Source organism: Stomoxys calcitrans, chromosome 3 (genome assembly GCF_963082655.1).
Source record: "Stomoxys calcitrans chromosome 3, idStoCalc2.1, whole genome shotgun sequence".
NCBI lineage: Eukaryota > Metazoa > Arthropoda > Insecta > Diptera > Muscidae > Stomoxys > Stomoxys calcitrans.
The window spans coordinates 172,178,173-172,190,857 of NC_081554.1; the positions used below are offsets into that span (position 1 = coordinate 172,178,173).

General features: G+C 38.8%; 2 protein-coding genes across 2 annotated transcripts in view; one reads left to right on the plus strand and one right to left on the minus strand.

The window, feature by feature from the left end:
• Positions 1–12,685, plus strand: part of LOC106087697 (juvenile hormone acid O-methyltransferase-like) — a 228,752-nt gene that overhangs the window by 185,423 nt on the left and 30,644 nt on the right. The window lies entirely within an intron of this gene.
• LOC106087696 (farnesyl pyrophosphate synthase-like) lies at positions 829–3,961 on the minus strand. Its single transcript, XM_059365691.1, has 4 exons — positions 3,932–3,961; positions 1,363–1,877; positions 1,077–1,303; positions 829–1,016 (listed from the first exon to the last, which is right to left on the minus strand). The coding sequence occupies exons 1-4, from the start codon at positions 3,959–3,961 to the stop codon at positions 829–831; spliced, it is 960 nt and encodes a 319-aa protein (XP_059221674.1).

Consider the following 12,685-nt stretch of genomic DNA (forward strand, 5'->3'; position numbering starts at 1 on the left):
GTGAGTTGTTTTCAGCCTCCCGACATACGACCCAAATATCGTTCAGATCGGTCGATATTTAGATATAGCTGCCATGTAGATCGATCTTCCGAAAAAGGGTCTGAAGCCCATTAAAGCTTTATTTATTACCCAATTTCGCTGACATTTGAAACAGTGGGTTGTTTTAAGCCTCCCGACATTAGACCCAAATTTGATAAAAATCAGACAATATTTAGATATAGCTGCCATATAGACCGATCTGCCGATAAAGGGTCTGAAGGCCATAAAAGCTTTATTTTTTATCCGATTTCGCTGAAATTTAAAACAGTGATTAGTTTCAGGCCTCTCAACTTCGAACCTAAATATGTTTCAGATCAGATTATATTTAGATATAGCTGCCATATAGACCGATCTGCCGATAAAGGGTCTGAAGCCCATAAATGCTTTACTTATTACCCGATGTCGCTGAAATATGAAACAGTGAGTTGTTTTAAGCCTCCCGACATTCGACCCAAATATGGTTCAGATCGAACTATATTTAGATATAGCTGCCATATAGACCGATCTGCCGATAAAGGGTCTGAATCCCATTAAAGCTTATTTATTACCCGATTTCGCTGAAATTTGAAAAAGTGGGTCATTTTAAGCCTCCCGACATCTGACCTAAGTATGGTTCAGATCGGACTATATTTAGATATAGCTGCCATATAGACCGATCTGACGATAAAGGATCTGAAGCCCATGAAGCTGACATCCGTCTTTAATATGGTTCAGATCGGACTATATTTAGATATAGAACGAACTAAATTTTTTTTTATTTTTATTTTTTATAGCTAAAAAAAGAAACTTCTAAGTGTATTGGGCTTGTTGATAAATCGTATTCAATGTCTGCAACATAACTTCTCCCGGCACCTCCTTGCTCGCTTGCTGTATTCTCTTTCGAATGGCCTCTAAAGTCTTCTTCTCAAAGGCGGCATATACATTGGGCAAGTCTAAGGTTTTATAGAGGTCCTTAACACGTTGGGATTTTTCGGAATCTAAAATTAAAGTTTATAAAATTTTGTTAGAAGTAATTTTTAAACCAAAAAAATGGATACCTTTTTTCCCATAACATTCCACCATTATTTGCTTTTGCTTGGGATTAGCCCTCTGCATGCACTCAGTGGCCAGCCAAGTGCATTTGCCACCCTCAATGTCGGATGAGGGCTTTCCCGTTCTTTCGGGATGGCCAAAACAATCCATCCAATCATTTTGAGCTTGAAATAGATGGCCCATATCTAGCGATATTTGTCTGGTAAAATCATAGGCTAGGGGATTTTTGATGCTATGTCAAGGGGAAAATTTACTTTGGAAAAACTTTTAAATTTATTTTCTTAATATTACCCCGCCATATACATAGCCGCAACAGATGGCAAGTAAAAGCCACAATACGCCACTTTAGTGTCTGTTGTGGTTTTATACATATCCACATTGAATTCAGTTGGCGGTAGCCTAGAGTATGTCAAGTCCATGTGTTGACCATATGATGTCACCAAAGCCACCTCCTGGAATAGTTCCATCAGTTTGGCATAGTAATCCTTAGTGCCCAGATGCAGACGCATTAAAAGGAAAAGTGATTTATCAAATATAATGGCATCATTAAAGACTTTTAAGCCAATATTTTTCATTTGATGCCAACAAGGCTGACCATATCTTGAAATGCTTTGATCTAAAATATCATCGTATATTATGTGGGCCGCATGCAACAATTCTATGCACCAGCCCACAATATAGGCGTCTTTTGGATTTTCCACTTTGTGTTCTTGATTTTTCATCAGATTGTTGTAACTGGCCACAATGAGTTGATGACCCTGTTGTTTGCCATTTTGTATGCCCTTTTGGAGATTATATTTTAAGGCCTTTAAATTATAATAAAAAAAAACAAGAAAATTTTAAAAACAAGTAAAAAGGCGTTAAGTTCGGCCGGGCCGAACTTTGGATACCCACCACCTCGGGTATATATGTGAACAACCTTTCATCAAAATCCAGTGAAAAATGCATACCTTATGCCCCATAGCAGCTATATAGACATATCAAACGATTTAGACCAAATGCTTATAAGTACAAGTCATTATTCAACCGAGAGATCGGTCTATATGGCAGCTATATCCAAATCTGGTTCGATCTGAGCCAAATTAAAGACCAACATCGAAGAGCCCAACACATCTCACTGTCCCAAATTTCGGCGACATCGGACAATAAATGCGCTTTTTATGGGCCCAAAACCTTTAATCGAGAGTTCGGTCTATATGGCAGCTTTATCCAAATCTGAACCGATCCGTGCCAAATTGAAGAAAGATGTCAAAGGGCCTAAGGCAACTCACTGACCCAAATTTCAGCAAAATCGGATAATAAATGCGGCTTTAATGGGCCTAAGACCCTAAATCTGAGGATCGGTCTATATGGCAGCTATATCCAAATCTGGACCGATCTGGGCCAAAATGACGAAGGATGTCGAAGGTCTCAACACAACTCACTGTCCTAAATTTCAGCAAAATCGAATAAGAAATGTGGCTTTTATGGGCCTAAGACCCTAAATCGGAGGATCGGTCTATATGGCAGCTATATCCAAATTTGGACCGATTTGGGCCAAATTGACGGAGGATGTCGAAGGGCCCAACGTAACTCACTGTCCCAAATTTCTGTAAAATCAAATCAAAATAAATGTGGCTTTTATGAACCTAAGACCCTAAATCGGAGGATCGGTCTATATGGCAGCTATATCCAAATTTGGGAAGGGTCTAACACAACTCACTGTCCCAAATTTCAGCAAAATCGGATTATAAATGTGGCTTTTATGGGCCTAAGACCCTACATCGGAGGATCGGTCTATATGGCAGCTATATCCAAATCTGGACCGATCTGAGCCAAATTGACGAAAGATGTCGAAGGTCTCAACACAACTCACTGTCCTAAATTTCAGCAAAATCGAATAAGAAATGTGGCTTTTATGGGCCTAAGACCCTAAATTGGCGGAACGGTCTATATGGGAGCTATATCCAAATCCGGACCGATCTGGGCCAAAATGACGAAAGATGTCGAAGGTCTCAACACAACTCACTGTCCTAAATTTCAGCAAAATCGAATAAGAAATGTGGCTTTTATGGGCCTAAGACCCTAAATCGGAGGATCGGTCTATATGGGAGCTATATCCAAATCCGGACCGATCTAGGCCAAATTGACGAAGGATGTCGAAGGGCCTAACACAACTCACTGTCCCAAATTTCAGCAAAATCGCATAATAAATGTGGCTTTTATGGGCCTAAGACCCTAAATCAGAGGATCGGTCTATATGGCAGCTATATCCAAATTCTGGACCGGTCTGAGCCAAATTTAAGAAGGATGTCGAAGGGCTCAAAACAACTCACTGTCCCAAATTTTGGCGACATCGGACTATAAATGCGCCTTTTATGGACCTAAGACACTAAATTGGCGGAACGGTCTATATGGGAGCTATATCTAAATCCGGACCGATCTAGGCCAAATTGACGAAGGATGTCGAGGGGCCTAACATAACTCACTGTCCCAAATTTCAGCAAAATCGGATTATAAATGTGGCTTTTATGGGCCTAAGACCCTGAATCGGCGGATTGGTCTATATGGGGGCTATATCAAGATATATTCCGATATAGCCCATCTTCGAACTTAACCTGCTTATGGACAAAAAAAGAGTCTGTACAAAATTTCAGCTCAATATCTCTATTTTTAGAGACTGTAGCGTGATTTCAACAGACAGACGGACGGACATGTCTAGATCGTCTTAGATTTTTACGCTGATCAAGAATATATATACTTTATAGGGTCGGAAATGGATATTTCGATGTGTTGCAAACGGAATGACAAAATGAATATACCCCCATCCTTCGGTGGTGGGTAAAATAAAACATCAATAAAAAACATTCCATTACCTCACCTCTGTTAGATGCCCCAAAATCTCAGGCATGTTGTATTGTTGGGCTATACTTTGCGTCACTTCTTGTAAATAATCTATAATTGCATCAATTATTAACTTCGCTTATATGAGTCAGTTAATGCTATGTCATTACCTGGTAGTTGCTCAGACTGGAAATCTTGGTTTTCAATTAACCCATTGCTAGTCGTTTGATGCGTGTTGCACACATTGTGCTCCGATGATAGATATCTTCTATAAGAATAATGATTTTGAGGTGGTTTATTTGAAATGGTCTACATGGAAACTTGTTCTTAAAGTTCAGCCGGGCCGTATCTTGGGAACCCACCACCATGGGTGCTGCTAAAATATGGGAGCTATCTCTAGTTATGGACCGAATTGTACCGTACTTGGCACAATTGTTGAAAGTCATAACAGAACACCATAAGCAAAATTTCAGCCAAATCGGATGAAAATTGAGGCTTCCAAGGGTCCAAGAAGTCAAATCGGGAGATCGGTTTATATGGCTGCTATATCATGTTCATGGCCGATTTGAACCGTACTTGACACAGTTGTTGGAAGACATAACGGAACACTATGTGCAAAATTTCAGCCAAATCGGATAAAAATTGCGGCTTGTAAGGACACAAGAAGTCAAATCGGGAGATCGGTTTACATGGGAGCTATATCAGGTTATAGACCGATATAGACCGTATTTGGCTCCGTTGTTGGGAATCATAACAGAACACCATGTGCAAAATTTCAGCCAAATCGGATAAAAATTGCGCCTTGTAAGGACTGAAGAAGTTAAATCGGGAGATCGGTTTATATGGGAGCTATATCAGGTTATGGACCGATTTAGACCGTACTTAGCTCCATTGTTAGGAATCATAACAGAAATCAATGTGCAAAATTTCAGCCAAATCGGATGAAAATTGAGGCTTCCAGGGGTCCAAGAAGTCAAATCGGGAGATCGGTTTACATGGGAGCTATATCAGGTTATAGACCGATATAGACCGTATTTGGCTCCGTTGTTGGGAGTCACAATAGAATACAATGTGCAAAATTTCAGCCAAATCGGACAAAAATTGAGCCTCGTAAGGACTTAAGAAGTCAAATCGGTTTATATGGCAGCTATATCATGTTCATGGCCGATTTGTACCGTACTTGACACAGTTGTTGGAAGACATAACAGAACACTATGTGTTAGGTTCAAATCCCTACTGTATGTGTTAGGTTCAAATCCCTACTGTAGTCAGTAGGGATTTGAACCTAACTCTGATTTCTCCTTTCAGCGATGAAGACTTAACGATAGTGGCCTAGTAGTGACCGCGCACACTATTACCGGTCCTGGCCTCCATGTACCTTCCATACGATGAAGACAATCAGCCTACAAAGGACATCACCTTGTGCTAGGGGGCGACGCCAATGTACACCATATAGTCTATGGAAGTACGGATACCAAGATGAAAGGTAAGTCACTTTCTCATTACATTTTATGCATGGACTTGGTGGTCTGGAATAGCGGTCGAAGGCGTCAAGCTAGCCGCTTAAAATTTTGCCATAGATGCTAACTATTGGAGGCCACCGTGGCGTTGAGGTTAGCATGTCCACCTATGACGCTGAACGCCTGAGTTCGAATCCTGGCGAAACCATCAGAAAAAAATGTTCAGCGGTGGTTTCCGCTTCTAATGCTGGCAACATTTGTGAGGTACAATGCCATGTAAAACTTCTCTCCATAGAGGTGTCGCACTGCCGCACGCCGTTCGGACTCGGCTATAAAAAGGAGGCCCCTTATCATTGAGGATAAAACTTGAATCGGACTTCACTCATTGATATGCGAGAAATTTGCCCCTGTTCCTTACTGGAATGTTCGGGGGCAAAAATTGCAGTTTACTAACTATTGATGTAGGTCGTTAGGGATGGCAAATGGGCCATTAAAGTTCAGATAGCTCCCATATAAATGGGATCTCCTGATTTGACATCTTGAGCCCTTACAAGCCGCAATTTGTGTCCAATTTGGCTGAAATTTTGCATGTGGTAATTCTGCCAATACCAACAACTGTGCTTAGTACTGTCTAAATAGGTTAAGAACATGATATAGCTCCCATATAAACCGATTTGACTTCTTGAGCCCATACAAGCCGAGATTTTTATTCGATTTGGCTGAAATTATGCATAAAGTGTTCTGTTATGACTCTTAACCACTGTGCCAAGTATGGTCCAAATCGGTCTATAACCAGATATAGCTCCCATATTTAAGCAGAATCGATGGTGATGGGTTCCCAAGATTCGGCCTTACCGAACTTAGCACGCTTTTACTTGTTTTTTTTTATACCCACCACCGTAGGATAGGGGGTATATTCATTTAGTCATTACATTTGCAACACATCGAAATATCAATTTCCGACCCTACAAAGTATATATTTTTCGAATCGTCGTAAAATTCTAAGACGATTTAACGATGGTCGCGTGTCCTTCTATCCGGCTGTCCGTCCGTCTGTTGTAATCACTCTACAGGGTTAAAAAATTGATATATTGAGCTGAAATTTGGCACAGATACGTCCTTTTGATGCACGCTGGTAAAGTTCTTGAGCGCGCCAAATCGGACCATATTTGTATATAGCTGCTATATAGATCGAATTTCCGATAAAGGGTTTAACGCCCATAAAAACTACATTTTTTATCCGATTTCGCTGAAATTTGAAACAGTGAGTAGTTTCAGGCCTCTCAAGTTCGAACCTAAATATGGTTCAGATCGGACTATATTTAGATATAGCTGCCATATAGACCGATTTGCCAATAAAGGGTCTGAATCCCATAAAAGCTTTATTTTTTATCCGATTTCGCTGAAATTTAAAACATTGAGTAGTTTGAGGCCTACCAACATCTGACCCAAATATAGTTCAGATCTTACTATATTTAGATATAGCTGTCATATAGACCGATCTGCCGATAAAGGGTCTGAACCCCATAAAAGCTTTATTTATTGCCCAATTTCGCTGAAATTTGAAAAAGTGGGTCATTTTAAGCCTCCCGACATCTGACCTAAGTATGGTTTAGATCGGACTATATTTAGATATAGCTGCCATATAGACCGATCTGCCGATAAAGTGTCTGAAGGCCATAAAAGCTTTATTTATTGCCCAATTTTGCTGAAAATTTAAAAAGTGGGTCATTTTAAGCCTCCCGACATCTGACCTAAGTACGGTTCAGATCGGACTTTATTGAGATATAGCTGCCATATAGACCGATCTCCCGATAAAGGGTCTGAAGCCCATAAAAGCTTTATTTTTTATCTGATTTCGCTGAAACTTAAAACTGGGAGTAGTTTGAGGCCTACCAATATCTGACCTAAATATGGTTTAGATCGGGCTATATTTAGATATAGCTGCCATATAGACCGATCTGACGATAAAGGGTCTGAAGCCCATAAAAGCTTTATTTTTTATCCGTTTTTGCTGAAATTTGAAACAGTGAGTAGTTTTAGGCCTACCAACATCTGACCTGAATATAATTTAGATCGGGCTATATTTAGATATAGCTTTCATATAGACCGATCTCCCAATAAAGGGTCTGAAGCCCATAAAAACCCTATTTATAATCCGATTTCACTGAAATTTGAAAAAGTGGGTCATTTAAAGCGTACCAACATCTGACCCAAATATAGTTCAGATCTTACTATATTTAGATATAGCTGCCATATAGACCGATCTGCCGATAAAGGGTCTGAAGCCCATAAAAGCTTTATTTTTTATCCGATTTCGCTTAAACTTAAAACAGTGATTAGTTTAAGGCCTACCAATATATGACCTAAATATGGTTTAGATCGGGCTATATTTACATATAGCTGCCATATAGACCGATCGGACGATAAAGGGTCTGAAGCCCATAAAAGCTTTATTTATTACCCGATTTCGCTGAAATTTGAAACAGTGATTAGTTTAAGGCCTACCAATATCTGACCTAAATATGGTTTCGATCGGGCTATATTTAGATATAGCTGCCATATAGACCTATCTCCCCATAAAGGGTCTGAAGCCCATAAAAGTTTTATTTATTGCCCAATTTTGCTGAAATTTGAAATAGTGGGTTATTTTAAGCCTCCCGATATCTGACCTAAGTATGGTTAGACTGGACTATATCTAGATATAGCTGCCATATAGACCGATCTGACGATAAAGGGTCTGAAGCCCATAAAAGCTTTATTTTTTATCCGATTTTGCTGAAACTTAAAACTGTGAGTAGTTTGTGGCCTACCAACATCTGACCCAAATATAGTTCAGATCTTACTTTATTTAGATATAGCTGCCATATAGACCTATCTCCCCATAAAGGGTCTGAAGCCCATAAAAGTTTTATTTATTGCCCAATTTTGCTGAAATTTGAAATAGTGGGTTATTTTAAGCCTCCCGATATCTGACCTAAGTATGGTTAGACTGGACTATATCTAGATATAGCTGCCATATAGACCGATCTGACGATAAAGGGTCTGAAGCCCATAAAAGCTTTATTTTTTATCCGATTTTGCTGAAACTTAAAACTGTGAGTAGTTTGTGGCCTACCAACATCTGACCCAAATATAGTTCAGATCGTACTATATTTAGATATAGCTGCCATATAGACCGATCTGCCGATAATGGGTCTGAAGGCCATAAAAGCTTTATTTTTTGCCCAATTTCGCTGAAATTTGAAAAATTTTGTCATTTTAAGCCTCCTGACGTCTGACCTAAGTGTGTTTCAGATCGGACTATATTTAGATATAGCTGCCATATAGACCGATCTCCCGATAAAGGGTCTGAAGCCCATTAAAACTTTATTTTTTATCAGATTTCCCTGAAATTTAAAACAGCGAGTATTTTTAGGCCTACAAACATCTGACCCAAATAAAGTTCAGATCGTTCTATATTTAGATATAGGTGCCATATAGACCGATCTGCCGATAATGGGTCTGAAGGCCATAAAAGCTTTATTTTTTGCCCAATTTCGCTGAAATTTGAAAAATTTTGTCATTTTAAGCCTCCTGACGTCTGACCTAAGTGTGTTTCAGATCGGACTATATTTAGATATAGCTGCCATATAGACCGATCTGACGATAAACGGTCTGAAGCCCATAAATGCTTATTTTTTTATCCGATTTCGCTGAAATTTGAAACAGTGAATAGTTTTAGGCCACCCGCCATCCAACCCAAATATGGTAAAAATAGGACTGTATTTAGATATAGCTGTCATATAGACCTATATGCCGGTTAAGGCTTTGAAGCTCAGCTTTATTTGTTACCCGATTTTGTTGAAATTCATTAGTGACCTGTATTTATAAGACCACTCAATGACCGTGCCAAATTTGGGTGCATATGTTATCCAATTTTTATCGGATTGCGACGAAAGGGGGTTTACCTATATACCCGAAGTGGTGGGTATCCAAGGTTCAGCCCGGCCGAACTTAATGCCTTTTTACTTGTTTTTCAATCAATCATACAATTTAAATGGAAACAAAATAAATTTTAATTTTTATACCCACCACCGACGGATGGGGGTATATTCATTTTGTCATTCCGTTTGCAACACATCGAAATATCCATTTCCGACCCTATATATATTCTTGATCAGCGTAAAAATCTAAGACGATCTAGACATGTCCGTCCGTCTGTCTGTTGAAATCACGCTACAGTCTTCAAAAATAGAGATATTGAGCTGAAACTTTGCACAGACTCTTTTTTTGTCCATAAGCAGGTTAAGTTCGAAGATGGGCTAAATCGGACTATATCTTGATATAGCCCCCATATAGACCGATCCGCGAATTAGGGTCTTAGACCAATAAAAGCCACATTTATCATCCGATTTTGCTGAAATTTGGGACAGTGAGTTGTGTTATGCCCTTCGATATCCTCCGTCAATTTGGCCCAGATCGGTCCAGATTTGGATATAGCTGCCATATCGACCGATCCTCCGATTTAGGGTCATAGGTCCATAAAAGCTACATTTATTATCCGATTTTGCTGAAATTTGGGATAGTGAGTTGTCTGAGGCCCTTCGACATCTTCCGCCAATATGGCTCAGATTGGTTCAGATTTGGATATAGCTGCCATATAGACCGATCCTCCAATTTAGGGTCTTAGGCCCATAAAAGCCACATTTATTATCTGATTTTGCTGAAATTTGGGATAGTGAGTTGTGTTCAGCCCTTCAACGCCTTTCGTCAATTTGGCCCAGATCGGTTCAGATTTGGATATAGCTGCCATATAGACCGATCCTCCGATTTAGGGTCATACGCCCATTAAAGCTACATTTATTATCCGATTTTGCGGAAATTTGGGACAGTGAGTTGTCTTAGGCCCTTCAACATTCTCCCTCAATTTAGCTTAGATCGGCCCAGATTTGGATATACCTACCATATAGACCGATCTCTCGGTTTTAGGTTTTGGGGCCATAAAAAGCGCATTTATTGTCCGATTTTGCCGAAATTTGGGACAAAGAGTTAAGTTAAGCCCCTCCTCATATTTCTGCAATTTGGTCTAGATCGATCAAGATTTGCATATAGCTGCCATATAGACCGATCTCTCGATTTAAATTCTTGGCCCCATAAAAGGCGCATTTTTAATCCGATTGCACTGAAATTTGACACACTGACTTATGTTATGCTTTTCGACATCCGTGTCGTATGTAGTTCAGATCGGTTTATTTTTAGATATAACAACTAAAAAGACCTATATTTTGTTATACACAATTAAACAATGACTTGTATTTATCAGCATTTGGTCCAAATTGGATCATATTCCGATATAACTGCTGCATAAGATATGCAATTTTCACAGAATTTTGATGAAAGGTGGTTTACATATATACCCGAGGTGGTGGGTATCCAAAGTTTGGCCCGGCCGAACTTAACGCCTTTTTACTTGTTCTTCATTGGATGATAATTAACAAATCTACAAGCAAAGGTTAAGGCGTTCGTAGAAAAGAGTTTTTGTGTTGATATCAACAAATGATAATTTCAGAGAAAATTTATTAGACGAAAAATTTTACCATAAAAAACAGATAGTTTTCTTAACCCTCCAAAGGCCAATGTTGCAATTGTAAGTGTCATAGTCGAAGTACTAGATCATCACTAGATCAACATAAATTTCCAGGTGGGTAGTTTTGTATACTTTTGCAACAGTGAAGTTTTGTTGGAAACATAAAGAGTACGAGTGCCTTTAGTAATAAATACTATTGGGTTGCCCAAAAAGTAATTGCGGATTTGTAGATGACTTTTTTTGAAATTGAAACCCAACATATCGTTTTCCAGGGGTTACATTTTTCTTTTGTCCGCATACACACTTTTCTGTTTACATTATTATTATTTTTTTTTTTTTAATCACTTTTGTCGGCATTTTCTATCTTAATTTGTATTTGTTGACTGAAAGTGAACTTTGCTTAAGATTAACAGAAATATGTAGAATATCATCAATATTGACAAGTATTTTTCATCATGGAAGTATCAATTAAAATTCAAAACGGTTATAAGTGCTCTATTGTTGATGTCGAGCAAATACCCAGGCAAACAATAGAACGTCATAGAATTGGCATAGTATTTGGTTCATGCCAATCAATGTCTCCAAAGGAGAAATAAACAGTTCTTTGAATTGTTTTAGAAAATATTTATATAACACATTCCATAATTAATAAGAAATTTGGAACAATGTTTCCCTTTAGTAAGAAATTCAGAATAAAATTTCTCAAAACCACATGTTATGCAAGTCAAGCTCTTGCTTTTTGGGCATAGAAGTTGGATATAATCTCAGGATAGCGCTCACTATTCTTATACCGTTGAAGAAGTACGGTCCAATGATGACACCAGCCCATAAACCGCAACAAACTGTGACTTTTTCTGCATGCATTGGTGGCTTTTGCAATGCTTCTGGCTGATTTTTACTTCAAAATCGACAATGCTGCTTATTGACGTACCCATTGAGCCAAAAATGAGCTTCGTCGCTGAACATAATTTTCCGACAAAAAAGTGGATCTTCGGCCAAGAACCCATAGGTGTATGGGTTCTTGAAAAGTTGGGCGAAGATCCACTTTTTTGTCGGAAAATTCTGCGTTGCGGTAGATTGTTCGGCTTCAATTCTTGCACCAGCTGTATTTTGAAAGGCTTCACACCTCAATCCTTCCGCAAAATTTTCCACGTTGTTGAGTAATAGAGGTCCGATTGCTGCGAACGGCGACGATTCGATAATTGATGGTCATCATTAACACTGACCGATACAGCTGCGAAATTTTCTTCAGTTTGCCTTCAACTTAAGCGTATTAGTGGTTTAATATCCAACAATGTAAATTTGGCGCAATATTTAGTCACAATAGCCCGAAGTGCCGCTTCAGTGGGTCGATTAAGTGGAAGTCGATTAAATGGAAGATGAGCTTTCTTAACAGAGCACACATTTATTGGGTTGCCCAAAAAGTAATTGCGGATTTTTCATATAGTCGCCGTTGACAAATTTTTTCACAGCTTGTGACTCTGTAATTGCATTCTTTCTTCTGTCAGTTATCATCTGTTACTTTTAGCTTGCTTTAGAAAAAAAGTGTAAAAAAGTATATTTGATTAAAGTTTATTTTAAGTTTTATTAAAAATGCATTTACTTTACTGTCCACAATTACTTTTTGGGCAACCCAATATATACTTTATGGGGTCTTGGATGAATAGTTCGAGGAGGAAATGAACCAAATGAACATTGATTTGATTTTAGCCAAGCAGAAAGCCATTTCCGAGGAATTTGTCTAAGAGCGTTATACTGCCGA